This window comes from Lucilia cuprina, chromosome 4 (assembly GCF_022045245.1).
Source record: "Lucilia cuprina isolate Lc7/37 chromosome 4, ASM2204524v1, whole genome shotgun sequence".
In the NCBI taxonomy this organism is placed as follows: Eukaryota; Metazoa; Arthropoda; class Insecta; order Diptera; family Calliphoridae; genus Lucilia; species Lucilia cuprina.
In genome coordinates this window covers 6221069-6240428 of record NC_060952.1, presented here as the reverse complement: position 1 = coordinate 6240428, position 19360 = coordinate 6221069, and the positions used below count along the sequence as shown (strand labels likewise).

General features: G+C 27.6%; 1 protein-coding gene across 2 annotated transcripts in view; it reads left to right on the top strand.

Moving 5' to 3' along the window:
- The window catches only part of LOC111675664 (neural cell adhesion molecule 1), a 139145-nt gene that overhangs the window by 70120 nt on the left and 49665 nt on the right, over positions 1-19360 (top strand). For both annotated transcript variants that reach the window (XM_023436463.2, XM_046950730.1), the window contains exons 3-8: positions 1860-2074; positions 3190-3306; positions 9724-9936; positions 10011-10180; positions 10510-10645; positions 14051-14187. In XM_023436463.2, the coding sequence (XP_023292231.2) occupies positions 1860-2074; positions 3190-3306; positions 9724-9936; positions 10011-10180; positions 10510-10645; positions 14051-14187 (988 nt within the window). The remainder of the gene's footprint in view (positions 1-1859; positions 2075-3189; positions 3307-9723; positions 9937-10010; positions 10181-10509; positions 10646-14050; positions 14188-19360) is intronic.

Here is a 19360-nt window from a genome sequence, read left to right as displayed (position 1 = left end):
CAGTTCTAGTTCAGTTCTAGTTCAGTTCTAGTTCAGTTCTAGTTCAGTTCTAGTTCAGTTCTAGTTCAGTTCTAGTTCAGTTCTAGTTCACTTCTAGTTCAATTCTAGATCTATTCTATTCTTAATCTACTTCTGCTTACTCCTACGTTTTTTATTTAATCATTTATAAATTCTTTACTGTAAATATTTTATAATTTACATTTTACGTATTATTCAAAAGTGCCAACTTCAGTTTAATGGTGCATGCTCTACGTTGCATGTTTCTAACTGTTCATAAAAAATATTAAAAATGTGAAAATGTTTTACATTTTCGTATATTTAATTACCGGCTATTAGGACCTAAAGTCATTATTTATGAATATATTCGCTTGATTTGAAATGAAAACAAACAGGATTTTAAAAAAGCAAAAACGAATAAAGCTAAAATAAGAGCTATTAATATATATGTACATAAAGAAAATAAAATATAATACAAAAACAAGTGTAGAATTATTTATTGCTCTTAAATTATGGCCTGATAAATTAAATGAAAGTAATCGAAAAGAGAATTTGTATACATTATTTACAGCAAAGGTAGTAAAACTGATATGGAAGAGAAAGTGTGGGTTTCTGTATAAATTAAAAGTTAAATAAATATATAAAATTGAATTAGCTAAATTACTTTAATTATAAAATTATTTATGTGTTTTTTTAATTACAAATTAACGTATCAGAAAAATAAATATAGTCCTTTTAATTTTTGTTTATTGTTTGCCAATAATTTACTTTCTGCACTAAACATTTTTTCGCCCTGTTCAAAAACATTTAATTTGCTTAATGTTGAAAATTGACACTTTTCTAAAGTAAAACAAAAATGATAATAACGGTATTTTAATAAACGTAATTGAAGCTTTCAGAAAAAAAAAACATAAACAATAGCTCTTCCAAACTATGCAATTTTCTTTTTTTTTTTTTTTGTTTCATTATTTTGGGTTGCTGCAGCAGTTTCCGCTAAATAAACGAAATAAAGTCATACATTTAATAGTGGCCCAATTTGATTGGTAGCAAGATTTTGACAAACAGTAAAGTGTTAAAATAAAGCTAACAGGAAAAATTTTAAAAATTTACATTATTTATTAAAAAGTTTAGATTTTACAAAGTATTGCTTAAAAATTTTAATCTCACAACACTTTTTTAAATTGTTTGAGTTTAGTAAATTTTTTATGGAAATATTAATTCAATAAACATTATCTCATCTGCAGAAATAGAGCTGAAGTAAAACTAAACTAGACATGAACTAGAAAAGAATTAAAACTAAACTAGAACTTAACTAGAATAAACGCTAAGCATTCGCTATAATTTTTCCCTTTTCTGTAATTTGTAATATAAACTTGTTGGTCACTTTTACAACGTATTTGTTAAACCTTTTCGTTTATTTATAGACGGGATAATAACAAACTACAAGAAAACACGACATAAACATTAATTTGATCGAAATAAAACAAAATCTAGCAAGAAAAAAATGAAACAAATTAAAATAAAAAACCTTCATCAAACAGCAGTAACAATACACTACAGTACAAACAAACAACTGCAACAAAATAAGAGGCTAGCAGCAACAACCAAACAAATTGCAGTAATTTATTGCTGAATACACGCATATGAAAAAACAAAATGTTAAAAGATTTGTATGTGTGTCATATGAAATAAAGTATATACAATTTAAAATGTAAATGTATGTACTTAGAATTTGATGTTAAAAATGCTTTAGTCCTTTCTACTTCAGTGTAGATTTATTAAAAAAACTATTTTATTTGTCTTACTTTTTATAATTAATATTTTTTAATATAACCTTTCCTTTCTGTACTTTCTCATTGCAGTTTGGATTCACGTGGAGGAAATGTCAAATTAGCGCCACACTCTGCCATAGCTAGCGATTTGGGTCAACGTTTGTTCTTTTCGATTGGTGATAATCCCAAGGATTCACGTCTACAAATACGAGATGTCAAGCCCACCGATGGTGGTGTTTATCGTTGTAGAGTAGATTTTTTTAATTTTCCAACTCGTAATTATAGGATAAATTTAACTTTAGTTGGTAAGTTGATATTTTTATTTATTTTTTAATATGTATCGCAAAAAATTGCAACAAAATAAAACACATACATCATACATATTCAACTTTCTAATCTTAAACTTAGAGCATAAGGTTAAACCTGTAAAAATTGTGGCAAATAAAATACACTTGCAAAAGGGTATTTGAAAGATATTTGTTATTTTGCTAACTGAAACACGACTTAGCATAAGAATAAAAAAGTTAAAAATATTTTTAGTATTAGCAAGAGTATCCTTGTGAAATTGTATTAAAATATATTAATATATTAATGGGAATTTTCTCTTTTTTATACACCCTTTATGCGTGTGTTTAGAAAAAAAACTTAAATATATATTTCCTTGAGTAGTATAAGATGTCATTGTTTGCTATTTTTGTTTTTTTTTTACTACTTTAAGCGTAAACAGAAGAAAACTAGAAAAAGACACTTTATATCACGTTTTTAGTTTCCGTTTTTATATATTATTTGTTGTTATCTTAACGAAAACACTACGAACTTAAACTGAAACCAACAACAAAATTAGCACAAAAAGAAAAATTAAGAAAAGTTGTGAGGTTTCGTTTTGGTCTTAAACAAGCCAAGTTTTACCTATTTGGATAAAATCAAACTTTGTTTTATAATTTTAAAAAAGTTTTTCCTATTGCAAGTCTCTAGAAGATGAAAAAACTATATAGCGTGTTTAAAAGTACGTGAAAAGAGTAAAATTGTGATTACGCACATGACAAAATACAAACAAGTTAGCAGCAGAAGAAAAACAAAAGGAACAAACAATACGGCCACACACACATGCCCTTAAAACACTCAGCCACGCACATTTACTTATTAACAATGTCCTTGCTTAACACTCTCTCATACATGTATACTTCTTAGAATTTCATGCCCAAATCATGTTTGTTTTTATTTGTTTACTTTCGTTGTTTATCTCAAGGATACACTTTTTTATATCCTGTAACAAATATACTTCAATATTTGTTATTTGTTTTGTTTCTTTCCTTTCCTTTTAATTTTTTTCTTGCTCATTTTCATGCTTAAAGTTATTAAATATTGTTTATTATTAATATATAAGTATATAAACAATTTATTTTGTTTGTTTTTATAGTTCCTCCCGAAGAGCCTCGTATATTTGATGCTCAAGGCAAAGAAATTAACCAGACACAGACTGCCGGCCCATTTCGTGAAGGCTATGAACTGTTTTTATGCTGTCAAGTTAAAGGCGGTAAGTTATTTTTTTTGTGATTTTATTGTTTTTTTTTTTTTTGGTTTTTTTTAATTATTTTTATGTTCTTTTTATGCTGAAACTAAAGACTTGTGTTTGGTTGTCATTATTAAGTGAAATTATATGTAAGACTAATGAACTACAAAATATTGTCGTAAATTTTTGATTTTTATTTCTTGGACAATTGTTGAGATGAGAAATTTTATAGTCTTGTAGTTGGGAATTATGTTATGGTATTTTAAATTAGTTTGAGCAGCATTTGGCTAAATATTAATTGCTACTTTTGATGATTTCTTAATACTGTCTATAATAATAAAAATTCTTTATAGGATATATTTGGGGAAAGTTTTTATGTAAAAAGAATTTGGGTTTAGATTTAATCTGTATAGTGATTAAATGACCATTTCATTCTTTGAAAATAACGATTAGATTCATGTACATATGTTTGCATGTATATTTTGCTTTGTAGGCTTTTTAATACAATATTCAGAAATATAGTCTATATTCTATACTACTTATGTCTATATGTACTATAGTGACTGAGTGCAATGACTATAGTTTTTAGTATATTTCACTTGACTATTATACAGAGGTAGCGTATCATAATATCCATAGACGTTATGATACATGAAAAAATCTTAATATTTCGATGTTGGTTTTCAAAATACACCCATACACCTGAACAATGACCTTATATTCAGGACAATTTTCATAAATGAATATAAATTACAACATTCACTTTAGTTACTAGCATTAATAAATTAGCAATTCCATCGAGGAATAACACCTTTTTAAAATCTTATAATCCAAATTTTCCAATACCTTTATGATTTAAAAGTGTCACAAAGACCATGCACATTATGTAATTTTTGAACACTACAATACTATACTTAACATTGTAGTCATTATACTTAGTCACCGTAGTGCATAATATAGTCTTCATAATTCCACACTATAGTCAAGTATATAGTCTGCTGTATAGTCAGAACTATAGTCTTTAAATGACAAAAACATTACACTATTTCTATTACTAAAGTATGATATGATTATGATAGTAGTTAAGATTAAGTACTATAGTCTACACAACTCTAGTACATATTATACATTCAATACATTGGATACATTTTCTGTAAATAATAAAATGCACTTCACACGATCACACTTTATGTACGTAAAGTCTAATGAAAATGTAAAATAAAATTTCATCCGTATAACAAAAAAGAGAATCGGTTTAGAATCATTTTTGCGTCGATTTAGCTATGTTTGTCCTTCCATGTTTTCATCAATTTTACGCAATATTTAAAGATAAATCAATGACATTTGGTAAATAATCCTTTATTGTCCCAGGGACAAAGCCTTTTAAAAATGGCTAAGATCGGTGAATAATTTCACATAGCCTCCATACAACTGAATCCCTGAATTACAATTAATTTGATTTTATATTCCAAAGCATGATATATTCTGATTCATTGGTATTTTGAAAGAACAATCCATATAAAGCTAAGCATTGCTTAAGAACAACAATTCAAACGAAATGTTCATTATAGGAGGTTTTATAATTGAAAAGTTCTCTTGAAAATTTATTTATTTTGCATAAATTCATTTGACCATGTCAAAACCACACATACACATACATGCATATGTACATGATAAACATGCAACATGCCATAAAATTCTCAGGAAAAACTTTGTGATGGTGACATTAATAAGTACGTTTTATAACAGCGTAAATTTGTTGTCATCAACAGTAGAAATAAGAAGAGTTTTATGAAAACAGGAGATGAAAATAGAAAGATACAAAAGTAACATAAATTTTTGCGTAAATTTTTTAAAAAATGGGTAATATGTGTACAAAGGATAGCAACAAAATAATGCCAACATCGTATAAATGATCTGAAAAGAGAACTATAACACAATTAAATAAAAAATGTACTATGTATATATATGGGTATTGGTGGGTATCTACATATGTAAGTGTCAATTTATTTAAACAAAGTATATACAAGCCAACAGTTTAACACATTGACGTAAATGACTCCTGTAGACATGAAACACGGTTTGTATTAGGTGCAAATGATGTCTATAGCGTAATGTAGTGTTATTATATGTATATGTTGACAAGTCTTCTATATATATATAGATTTCACTATAAATCGAAGTATAATAAATTTATTTTGAATTTTTCAACATTATTTTAACAATAAAATAATATAGTTTAACGAAGTATACAAATTTCTTTGAATTTAAGTGTGCATCTGAGTAGATTCTTCGTTTTTTGAGTGAACTAGTTAAGAATCATATAATGTATTCCTTATAGATACTTATACACACTTCTCCTAAAGCCTTGACGGTTTGGTAGATTCGAAGTTATATTGTAATTGCGTGTACACATATATGTCACTTTAATGTCCCTAAGTAGTCAAAAAAGTAGACAACTTTATCGTTTTTTCTGTGTTCTGTCTTAAAAAATACAAAGGATTTCTAACTACTAGCCCTGGCTTTTCTAGTAGTTCACACATGTAGCAATCATACATACATGAATATACATACACATATTACGTGAATAAATAAGATTGATGTGTGTATGATATTGTTGGGGGCATGTGTGTAAAGTATGAATAAATACACCAAACATACACTTACAATTACACTTACATCATATATAATGATGTGAAAGGGTTATTTGTATTTCATTTTATTAGAGTGTGTTAGATTTTAGTTGGTTCTGAGTATGTTGTATTTTTGCTTCTAAATGCGCATAAACTATTAAAACACATGTCCTTTGACTGTAAACGTTAGCAGTTTTGACTGATGGTTGTATATACAATATCTACACTGAAAATAATTCATGCCTAATATATATATAGGAAAAATGCAATCGTTTCGTATTATAAATGAAATTTTACTTAATATTTTAGTATAATGCAATGTGAGTAACCGAATTCATTTTTTTTTAATAAAATAATGTATGCTAGTTGGTAATGTACTAGGCTGTCAGTCTGGAGGCTGTTCAATTTTAACCAGAGAATCTTCTCTGCTACATTACCATGAGCGTATCTTTACCATGTATCTTCATAATGCACGAAATTTTCGTAAATATTACGAGAAAAGTAGTAACGATTTTTTTTGCTTCTTTAAGTTAAGCATGGATTATTTTCAGTGTATAAATTCATGCAGTAGCACAAAGAAAATGTAATGAATATTCCATATGATGGATTTTATGCGTAAAATCCTACACTATAAATGGATGTAGAACAAAAAGTCCCTTTAAAAAGTAAGAGAAACTTCTCCATCCTTATTTAGTGTCATATTGTATTAAAAATCGAATTCGATCACATACACATATATTGTATTAAATAACGAATGCGATCACATACACATATGTAAAATTATCAACGGTTTCTAGTTTAACTGCTATATCGGAAGGAATACGGACGTACTAGATAGACGGCCTTCGAAGTTTTTAACTCTGGTGTTCTAAGCCTGTTCTTGATAAGTGGTATATAATCCATTGACTTTGTTCTTGTATACATTGTGTCATTTATGAGTGTCTTTACGTCCATGAATATTATGACACGCTATCCATTTCAGAACTAAAATTAAAAATAAAACCATATAAACCTAAATGCTTAAGATAACTTTCCATCCTACCTCCTCTTAAGCAGGAATTCATATGAATATGCGATTACTCTCGTACAAATGGGTATTTACATGTGTGAAGGATTGAATATTTGTATTTACCCCATACATGTATTAAACATCATACATTTGTTATGACATGATAACATTTTCACATACTTTATTATGCTCGGGTAAAAATTACATTCACTTTCTCATATTTTTTAATAAAAAAATACTGCTGAAAAAAAGGCGCAAATACACTTTCTCTTTTTAACAATAAATAATTGGAATATTTTATATATAATACGCACAAAAATTTTAAATATAAAACTGTCAGTATTTCTTTTTTAAAAATAAAATATGGTTGTTTGCATATGTATGTATATGTATGTATGCATGTATAAAAAAGAGCAAGGATCAGGGATTTTGTGTACAAATGTTCAATACAAGGAAAGTTTTACAAGTTTCTTTCTATATTATATATTATTTTTGTTTATTTTTTCCACTTTGATTCTGTCAATTAGTAAAAAATAGCGTTCTTAAGAGCAAAATATATTTTGTGTTCTATAAAGAATATTTTTATTCTATACTGCTCCAAATTAAAGTAACGAAAACAATGAAGGCTTTTTGTAGAAAATTTATCAATATTATTTGTTTTTTGAATAAAATATCTTTTGGTATCCAATTATTTTGAGCCTACTCTTTATAATGTTATCATTATTTAACTTCTCTCACAACCCTCGCATTTAAAGTGATGATGACAGTGCAAAATATGTATAACAAATCACAAGGAAAAAAAAATAAAAATAAAAAAAACTTCAACAACGACTACAGAAAAATATTGTCATGGTCATGGCTAAACAATGTTTTGTCAAATAACCCAAAGAATTATAGAATACATCGCGATAAGACAGATAACAATGTTGTCGTCTTGTTGTATCCTTGTACGTATTCTATACAAACGCTGCTACACCAACTAATACCACTAAATATGTTGGAAAGTAAAACTGTCATTGTATACAATATTTAGGTTTTTTTTAAGATTTTTAACGTCATACACTTGAAAATAAATGTATTTTTTATAGAATAAAATTAATCTATTGATTAAGATTGATGATATTTTTATAAATTTAGTAAATATGAATATACAATATTTTTGCCTTGGTATTTTCTTTTTTTTTAATATTTTTAACTAGTGTCATTCTTTCTGTTTTATTTAAATTATTATAATTTGCTTGTTAACTTAAGTAGTTGCAATGTATAGATGTTATTGATGGTATTTGATGAAATAGGAGGAGAATTTGTGTAATATGGTTTGGATTAAAGTTTATGGGAATATTTTTAGTATACTTTTATTTTTATGTTGGGGAAAAATAATGCTGGAATTTTCTTATGAAATTAATTGGTTAAAGAATTATTTTAATAAAATTATAATAAATAATTGTAGTTAAAAATATACTGTACGGAATTGCAACATAAGATCTAGTTTAAGTTAAAAGTTCATGTTGAATTTTCCATTTATGAAAGCTTCTTATCAAAAAACTTGTTAATGACTTACTTAGGTTAATGGTTTGGGTTTTAGTTTAGACCAGAGGTGCTGAGTTCGATTTCCACCTGACGCACTGGTTGAGGAGCGCACTACAGGCCCTTCAAAAGCCTATGTGTATTTCTTCGTATTTGATATACATACTAATATCCTCCTTTCAATTTAACTAAACAAAAACTTTACTTTTAATGGAACGCATCTTTTAAAATTGGTTCGATGTGACCAACGGACTATATAACTTGGTAATGACTTATACTTACTCAACAACTTACTTTTCTATGACTACTATAAACTTGTCTGAATTATCTAGAAAAAGGTTTGTAATGACTTAAAATAATATATTATATAAATACTTACGGGCTATAGAACTAATGTGACACCGAAAATTTAAGAGCTTCTAGTGCAATCGTCTAATAGGGACATTTTAAACCTTTATTGATATGCAAAAAAATGTGGGCAGTTATAAAAGAACCCCGCCCACTTTAATATTATAGGCTAATTATAGGTTAAGGTGTGCAGAGTGTTTGGTCGAGGGCATGGTTATACAAATTATGTTAGATTTTGGTATACATTTTAACATACTTTACGAAATTGAACAAACATAACTATATACGTAATATAAAGTCAGTAGTTCTAAAATTAGACATTTGTCGTACTAGAATTGACAAGTTCTCAGATGATAAGTTTCAGTTCAGTTCAAGACTCACGTTCGTAGGTGTTAACGTAGCTTAATATTATGTAAACATGGAAGTATTACAGTTCATTTCTGAATATCCATGACTTTAAGATCCTTATTATTGTTTCCTGACAAACGACTTTACCAAACTCAATAAAATAAAATACATTTTTTATTATTATACATATTAATAGTTGTTTTGGTTGTCGATATACTATAATTTCTATATGGTTCATACACAAATACATACATAAAATAATAATAAATATTATCGAAATTTATGTTTGTAAACTTCTATATATAAGGAAATACATATGTATAAATATACATATATGTACGAATGTTAACATAAATTAAATGAATGACAATGTATATAAAAATAACAAAATGTGATTTATGGTACTGTTATAGCGAAAATTATGTAAATTTCATTTTTTTTGTTCATTTATACTCGATTTTGTTGTTGTTGCTATTTTATTTATTATTATTTTCTGGTTGTTTTTGTGATGATTTATTTGTTGAACTATTTTTATATATTATAATATTTCACATACATTTTTTTACTCATTTCTAGGACGACCACCACCAAAAGTTACCTGGTGGATGGGTGATACCGAATTAATTGGCACAAGTCATACATCGGTGGAGGAGGGTACCACGGTTATAGTTAATCAACTATTAATAGGTACAACAACGCGTGATTATAATGGTGCCAAGATACAGTGTCGTGCCCAAGGCACAAAACTGATAGAGCCCGTTATAAAGGAAGTACCGGTGCAAGTACAATGTAAGTAAATATATCATAAAAGAAAATTGAAAATTGATATTTAATTTTTTAATATTTGTTTAATTTCTTTATAGTAAAACCTGTTCGAGTGAAAATTATAACACCAAATGACCTGCTTACAGCTGGTCATCCCGTGCCTTTACGCTGTGAATCTTGGGGTTCTTATCCAGCGGCCAAAATAACTTGGCTTTTAGATGGTGAACCCATACGTAATGCTGAAGTTACCGTACACAGTGATCGTGAGGTAATTAACATAAATATTTGTTTTATATTTGGGTTATAAAACATTCTATTTTTGTATTCTTATTTATTTTTTCTCACACAACAAAAAAATTGTTTTATGAGCATTAAGTATAATATTTATATGAACGTATCCTTAACTCAGCAACAATTTTGGCAAATACTATTAGTTTTCGTTAAAGTTTTCTTGTTATTTCTACATGTTTATGGCGAAAAGTCAAATAATTTTGTAACACATAATCATAAATCTTACTTGCTTAAAGAATACACATACATACAAATATAAACAGAAATTTATAGAAACATTTTTATTTGCTTCCTTCTTCTTTGCAGGACTCAAATATCACAACCAGCATTTTAACATTAAAGGTAACTTCGGAGAATGATAATGCTGAGCTCACATGTCGTGCATCTAATCCATGGTTTTCTGGTGGCGCCATTGAAGATAAACGTATCATACGTGTAGCATGTAAGTTTTATATTGAAATTGTTGTATCTTTAGCACAGGTCCTTTTTTTGTAATATGACCATTTTGCTACGTTTTGTGGCAGGTTGCCTACTTTATGAGCCTTTGTGTGTGTCAGTTTGTAATTTGGTTTATCTATTTATATATATTCATAAATTATTGTGGTATCAGCAGAAAAACAATTTTTCAATATTGATTGGCTTAAAAGAGAATTGCAATAATTTTGTTAAGTGAAAGAATTCAAAATGTATGGACGATGTCCTTAAACAATCAGTAAAATACTTGTACTATTATATTTAGTGGCAATTTGGCCAGGAAAATTATTGTTTGGATATTGTGCCAATAATGTGACAATAAATGAACTTGAATATAAAGTTTAATTGGTTTCTTTTGGGGGGAACTGACTACTGTAGTTGAATATTAAAGAATAATATTTCGATTGGCCGCAAAAATCTTCATTTAACTATGAAGCAAAGGTTTCTTCAAAAAACTATTTTACAAAAGTGCTGACTATTAGGCTCAAATACAATTATATTTTTATAGTATAATTTTAGGCTGTTAAAAAGTAAATTCAAGAATAGTTTAATATTTTTTTTTAAACTACTAATAGGTTTATTTAAAAGCATATTTTTAGTCTGTATAAATAAGTATCTAATAAAATTAAACTTAACATACTTCATGGTTTAATTGTATCACTTTCTAGTCGTTAATTTTTATGGACTATATTTAGGCGCTATATATAATAAATACTATAAAACTTTTATGGCATTAAGACACGCTCTATTTTAGTTCTTTTTTTATAAATATATTTTCATTTGTTACTAGTCAACCTAGTCACCACCACAAACAAAGTTATTCTATTTCAATCAAAGTCTTATTTCTGTGGATATTTTACTATACTATATTTAGTAAATTTACTATATTTTAGGGCTTAATAATAATTTGTCTTTGTAATCTCTACCCTAGTGCTCACAATTCATTGTACATTTCAATTCAAATTGTTTTGCCTTTGTACTCTATGTATCCATGAAAGTTTTCACTATGAGTTCATGTCGATTTAACCGTTAAGTTGAAGTTCAATTTGAAATAAATTTCCTTATGGCATTTCTAACGATTGCTTAGTTACAACAATCGAAATAAAATTGTACTATAGAGAATGTTAGTCATTCATGGTTACTAGAAGAGATACTTTAGTAATTACTGTGTAATTTATGGAAAAAACAACAATTTCCTATTTGCTTTTATTATCATCATTATTATTATACCATCGTTTTTGTCTGTTCGTATTTAGAATTCAAAAGAAGAATTGTGCGTGTTTCAGCGTTTTTACAAAAATATCTTTCTTATTTTATTTTCATTGAGTCAACGCAATATAGTGAGTGCATGATGATGTTGTGTATGATTTTGAACGATATTGGCGTACAATGACAATAATGACGACAAGTTCTCGATGATGATGACGCTGTTGTAGTGGGCAAAATACAGTTGTATTTACAAACATAGATTTTCAAACGCATTCTTATTCACATCCTTGTTTTCGTCATCGTCATCATCATCGTCGTCGTCATTCTCATTGACATTTATTTAGTTCTAGTCTATTAAATATTTGAGTGGTGTCTCAATTTCGTTTTTCTTCGTTGGTTGGCAGACATTCTATGTTTATTTTTTCCATCTTTAAATTGTCTTTAAATACTCTATGGACCAACAGCTAACCATATTATATTCTCTCTATAGATTTCAAACATTTTAGTTTCTGTTTATACGTGCGTGTATTGAAACACTTCTTTTGCTATAGAATATTCAAAATTTTCCTTTCGGCTTTAGTATTTTGGTCATAATTGTGTTACATACACATACAACATACGAACTAATTGTACATATTTCTCCGTTTTATGTAGTTTTTCCTTTACTTTTTCTAATTACACCCTACATTAAATAAAGGGCAAATAGAGAACTACGTATTCATATAATAAACTAGATGATATGTCTTTTTTGGTGAAGACAATTTTATTAGGGTGGTTGCATATGTATTGATTTTTTTTATACAAAATATTTAATAACTACAGCACCAAAAACTAATCATGTCTTTATATGAATACATAAAACCTTAACGTTTTATAAAAAATAAAATTTTACACAATAAATCAACGTAATTAGCATGAAAGGTCAAAGGTTAAAGCCTATTATTACCTATGTTAAGTAATTTCAATTAAAGTTTAAAACAAAATCAAGTTAAAAATTTTTTAAAAACAATTTTCATATCATTGCTCAAAGTAATGAATAAGTGGTCTGAAGATTTATTGGATCCTATAGAAACTTAATATTACATTTTTTTATTACATAATTTTTACAAAAAAAAAAAAAAAAATTAAATCTAATTTCCTTCAATTGCTGTGAAAAATAAAGTATTTCCTGTGGTCGAGGTTGACCATATTTAGCTCTCAGAACTTCTTTTGGTAGTAAACTAGAGTCTCAGTTTTTGTTGCTGTTTGGCCAAAAAAAAGACGAATTTGTAACAAGACGGCAACAACAAAAAAGTTTTAATAATTCACAACAAACGTCAGCAGTTTTCTTAAGCAATATTTCCCTTCAATATTTGTATATAAATGTAGTGTATATATTTTCTTCTTTAAAGCCGTATAATGAATGAGTGAATATTGGTATGGGTGAGAAAAAGAGTCCTTGCTATATAACAAGTATTCGTGTGTGCGTTAGCAATTGAAATTGTATTTTATGCTGAACAAAAAAAAAATGAGAACAAAATTAAACAGAAATAGCATTCAAAGAATGAAAATGGAACGGATGAATGCGTACACAACCGTAACTAATGGCTTAGAATGGATGAATACTCATTGTACAACTACCAATATATACAAACACATTTACCCACACACACAATTTTATGCCCAACAAAATAATGTAATTTAACTAATACTCAGGCTAACCGGCTCTCCTGCACTCCTACTGACATACTTTCAATTTCATTTACCATAACAGACAGACACAAGATATGATTTGACGTTTTCTTTGTTTTTTTTTTTTATTCTGCAAGCTTTAAAGGACCTTCAAAAAATGTTACAATTTAAGCTTGTATGTTTGTGAAATTGTTTTCTTTCTCGTTTTTATTTTAGTTTATTTGTTATTTTTTTATTTCGGTTCATTTTTGTATTGTTAAGAGCCCAGCACCTTCTTTTTAGTCATTTCAATTTATTATTTAGCATTTTATGATTCAATTTGCAAACGCTCATTAAACTCGCCTTCCAATTACCCAATTTATTCATTTACTTACTTTTGGCTTTTTTATTTTTTATTTATACGCAAATATTCCTTATTTTTTAGGCATTTAAAATATTAAAATTATACAAAAAAAAATGCAAAATAATATTTTTTAAATTACATTTTTTTTAGATCCCCCTACTGTGTCAGTGCATTTGGCCAATGAAGATCCCAGCCGCATTGTTACTAGAGCCGAAGGTCAAAATGTTACATTCAAATGTCGTGCCGATGCCAGGCCACCCGTCACCTCTTATTCCTGGTTTAAGAATGTAAGTGTGTTTCATATTTTCTTTTTATTACATCTGGTTATTACCTCATATTTTTAGTACTCCAACTACTGCTAAGTGGTAGTAGTACTGTGTTTTGTGTCTCATAAGTTTATAAGCTATTTTCTTTAGTAATAAAGTTGCCAATATGAAATTTAATAATATTTTATACTAAAACTTAAGGTAATGTAAATGTGTTTATGCTTAAGTTTGATAAAAAAGATATGTACATATGTATGTATATTAACTATCTCATTTGTTTGTGTTTTGTAGAAGACATTAATTTTTTTGTTTACTTCTGTTAAGAAGTTATGGTTAATTTAGTAGTCATATGTTGATAGCATAAAGTCACAAGTGTCAAGAGGTAAAATAGAATGTAAATCTTCTTTCATTTGCCGGATTATTTTGTACATTAAATTTTCGAGTTTCTTATAAACATATCTCAACAGAAGAGCAGCTCAATTAGTTTCTAGTTAAAAACACTTAAAAGGTAACAAAAGTGAATGAATCTGTTTTTAAGATATGTATAATTTTGAATATTATAAAATAGAAATTCAGGGAATATCTTTCAACGTAATTGAGTTTTGTTATTTGGAATCCTTTTAAAATAAAAACATAACTAGCACACATAAATGAATAAAAAATTCTTAACTACCTAAAAGTATGCAACTTTTCTATGTAGATATTGTAAGGGATTCTGGGAATATTCTTGAAAATAATTCTAATATTTTTCATATTTTATAAAAAAAAAATAAATTAGTAAGAAACTAATGATATTCAAAACAAGTCCAGAATCAACTCTGTTACTAATGGAAATACAAGTGTGTTAAAAAAAAATACAAATATATTAAAAAAAACATACACACGTATATAAAAGTCTGCTATTTTTAATTTATTTCAGTACAAGGCCACTAACGACTTCTAGATCTTTTTTCTAATTAATGATTTCTGTGTAAAATTGTTCGGCTTGAAAACAAAATCAAAGTTTATCAAATATTAAAGCTTTATTAAATGAGAGCAAATATTATGTTTTTAAAAAACAAGTATTTACCATTTACCAAGTATGACCATTTTTAACATACTAATAAGTGAGAATGTTAAAAATGTGGATTATTTTCGATGAATAAATCACTTAAGTTGTTTTTTATCTCAATTCCGAAATATATTTTTACTTGTTATAAAAATAATCTTTAGTTAATAGCTTATTCGGTTAAAGCTTATTGAAATGATTTTCATACGGTCTATTTACACCCTACACCACTTTAGTGGGGAGGGTATATTGGGTTTGTGCTGATGTTTGTAACGCACAATAATATTGATCCTATTTAAGTATACCAATTGGCTCAGAATCATTTTTTGAGTCGATTTAGCTATGTCCGTCCGTCGGTTTGTCTGTCCCTCCATGAAATCCTTTTAATAATTTTCGCAATTTTTGAGATAATAATTCAATATAATTTGCCACATGATCTTCTATGGTAACGGAGACGAAACTTTTTGAAAATAGTTAACATCGGTCCATTATTTCACCTAGCCCCCACCGAATAGGGCTTTTTAGTTCATAATTATGTTTAGTATACTCGTATCTCGAAAAAGCTGCAAAACCAAGTTCTATACTAGCCTTTATGATCCTCATGAATTTTATAATTATAGGACCTCATTTGACTCTATCCCATATAAAAATCCCCCTTCAAAACAATTCTTTTAATGCTTTATTATGAAAACTAAATCACATAATATTTTTGTAACAGGTGTAGAATATTATACGGTCGGCCTCGCCCGACTATAATTTCTTACTTGTTTTTACCTTAAAAATATACAAATGTTCCCTGAAATACTCTACATTTAAACTGAAAATCTTTAAAAATTTAATAAGGCATCTAGCCTTATGCATATTGATATTTATATTTCTATATTTCTAAACTCCATCACAATGAAAATTTTATTAACTAAATTAGAAGATACATTTTACTATTTCAAAAATTACTACGAAAACAATCTTACAAACACAATTTTCTAAGAATCTTCTAAAATTTTATATGTCCCTTAATGTGTTACCAACTTAAGTAATAACAAGAAAAAAACTTTCTATAGCCCTCATCTTAAAGTCTAGTCAAGAAACAAAAAAAAAAAAAAAAAAAGAAAAGGATCCTGGTAACTGACATTTATCTCGTTAAGTCGCAATATGTTGCCAACACATTAACGCTGCTTAAAAACTTCTTTGTCTTTCAGAAATTTTTATATGACTTTAGAGATGTGCACTTTCGCTCTTGGTCTCGTTATAAAGTTATATTGTGGTCACACAACAATATGCTTTTAAAAGAATATATATAGGTTTTGTGTTGTGTTATCATTTTTACTACCTTTCAAATATTATAGACTGTGTAACCAATATGGCTCATCTTGCTTATACTCATTGGCCAGCTACTGTTTATTACTCTAAACACATTTTCTTATTTATTTGTTTCTCTTTTTTTATTTTTTGCACAATAAATGCCTCCTTCTACTGCTTCGCCAATTAATATGTAGCAGTCATGATTTCCTTGCCAGCTGTGCTCCATCATCACCGTTATCCTTGACTTGATTTTCTCATTTCTAATGCTTGTTCATTTTAGTAATTTTATTGCCTTTTTTGTTGTTGATGCCGTTTTTCCACTTCTTCTATCTATCTTATAATGGTATTTGCAGGCTGGTCGTCTATTTTATGCTGTTGCTACTAATGCATGCTGCGGTATGGTGTGGCGTGGTGTGTTGTGCTATGGTCAACGACATTAACATCTGAGTTTAACAATTGTACGTGTTGGTTGTAAAGAGTAGTGGCAGCAACATTATTTGAAAAAGTTACGAGTTATTTGGCAGTTAGCCTAGTTTTAAGTGAAAAGAGATTTACAGTTTTTACTTCTATTTAGGTTGTTTAGGTTTTTTTCAATATGGAAATCAATGAATTTGCTGAAATTTTTTTTGATAAATTTAAACTAAAAATTTAATTACTAGAGTCATTCTAAGTAATGCAGACGGTATGTGGTAATCATTAAAACCATGGTTTTAGTTAGTTAGTTTCCAGTTTCTCTAGTGAAAATCGAACACACGATCTCCGGTCTTAAAAACTGCTACAATAATCACTAGGCCGCCTAAGGTATATTGTTTAGTATAGTATTCAAAATACTGACTTGTTAACCGATCTCAAGGTGAAGTGTATTCAAATCATACTAAGTATTTTTAATTGATTTTCAAAATATAAAAAAGTAACGGCTGAAAAAATTCGAACTGAAATTTTATTTGTTTTTGCTCTTTGAAACAGACATAAGTTTATAACATAAAGGATAGTAAATTTTAAAAATTTTTATTTGAGAAAAAAAAATTTACCACTTCAGACTTAAACGTTTTTAAACCTTAAAAAATTTAAGAGCAACTTAATTTTTAAAAATTTCTTTCTTTAATTACTTATTAAAAATATTTATATTTTATTTCTCCTGCTTATTATTACTTAAAAAATACTTTCCTTAAATGGCCATAAATTAACAAATTTTTTCTCTGATTTACAAAGTTTTTTTTCCACCGTTTTTTCTTTCTCACATGCATTTACAATTATTTATTTTGTTTTTCCTTTTTTAACCCGAATGGAAGTTATTTAAGACTCTACATCTGACTGTATAAGAATGTACATAAGTATTTGTTTTTAAACAGACTTTCTTTCAATAATTTAAAATATAAGATTAAAACCGGATATGGGAGTACTGACTTCCGTTTTAATGTGTGTGTGTTGTTATTTTCTTCTTACTTCTATCTTTATTTGTTGTACGCAATACAACATACAAATAAAAGAAAAATAAGAAACAACAAAGTGCACCACAATGTAAGCAACAACATCTATCCAAGCCCTCGCAGGAAGTGTGTAGTAAGGATATACATGCATGTCTGTGTGTGGGAGTACTTGTATGTAGTAGTAATACGTAACAAAACATGCATGCATGATTGTATTCTGTACAAGATTAAATGCATGCTGCTTTACACAGTAGGTGGCTTACTTTTTAACTTGTTTTTTTGTTCTCTTCGGTTTTTTTTTTTTGTTTTATTCCACTTCCTCTTAGTTTGTTTTATTTTTTGTTGTTTTTTATACTACTCTCAACTTCCGCCTGAAATATTCTGCATTTATTGCTAGAGACTTTTTATACACTCCCTCACTCATTTGATGTATTTGAATCCTTAGCCTTAGTATTTACGAGTATTAAGTATGAGTTTGTTGCACTACAGCTACAAAACTATACAAAAACAAAGAAATATTTATACATATACACTGAAAGAATATAAATCTTCAATAAACCATTTCAATATACAATATATGAGTTCTCGTATAGAAATACATACTTAACTATAGACATACATATCATTTTACACGTATGTATGTAAATTAGGAGGAGTAAGTTTATTTTTTAATATGTATATATGTAAATGATTGTTAGAGTGTTGCTGTATTATGGCTTGTGTTGCTTGTATATATTTTTGCTATAAACTTGTTCCATTTTAATCCTTTTGTTGTTGAATTAAACTATGTTATGCATTCACTAGCAATAGCAGTTGATTTCATAGAGCAATGCATCATATACCACATCACATTATAGACAATAAAGAAGCAGCAACAGCAAAGAATTTATTCATGTAAATAGGGATTAATTTTTTTTTAAATTGCAAAACAATAATTAAGCCAGATTTGCTCTTGTCTTAGACAGTGCTTTCTTGTCTTTCTTTAATATTTTAAGTAATTTAGTTTAAGATAATAAAAAATAAATAGATACACATTTTCATAAAACTATATTGTTGAATTCACAATCGGTGTAGTATGGTTGCATCGCAGTATGTCGTTTTTTATTATTGATTTGTTTTCGTTTCAAAAATTGTATTTAAAAATTTTATTATGACTTATAACTCTACAACGATACGACATTGATTGTGAATTAAACATATAACGTTCAAAAACTTTTATTTTTAACTATATGGTAAACTAATTTTTTTGCCTTAAGAAAACAGATTTTACATACGTATACCACTGGGTCAATCGATTCGTAAACAAGTTAGGTGTCGAACTTGTTTCGTTGAAAAGCTAAAATAATAACCATAGATATTCTTAAAATCTTAAAATCTATTTTTCCCCTAATTTATTCATAATTTGTAATATTTG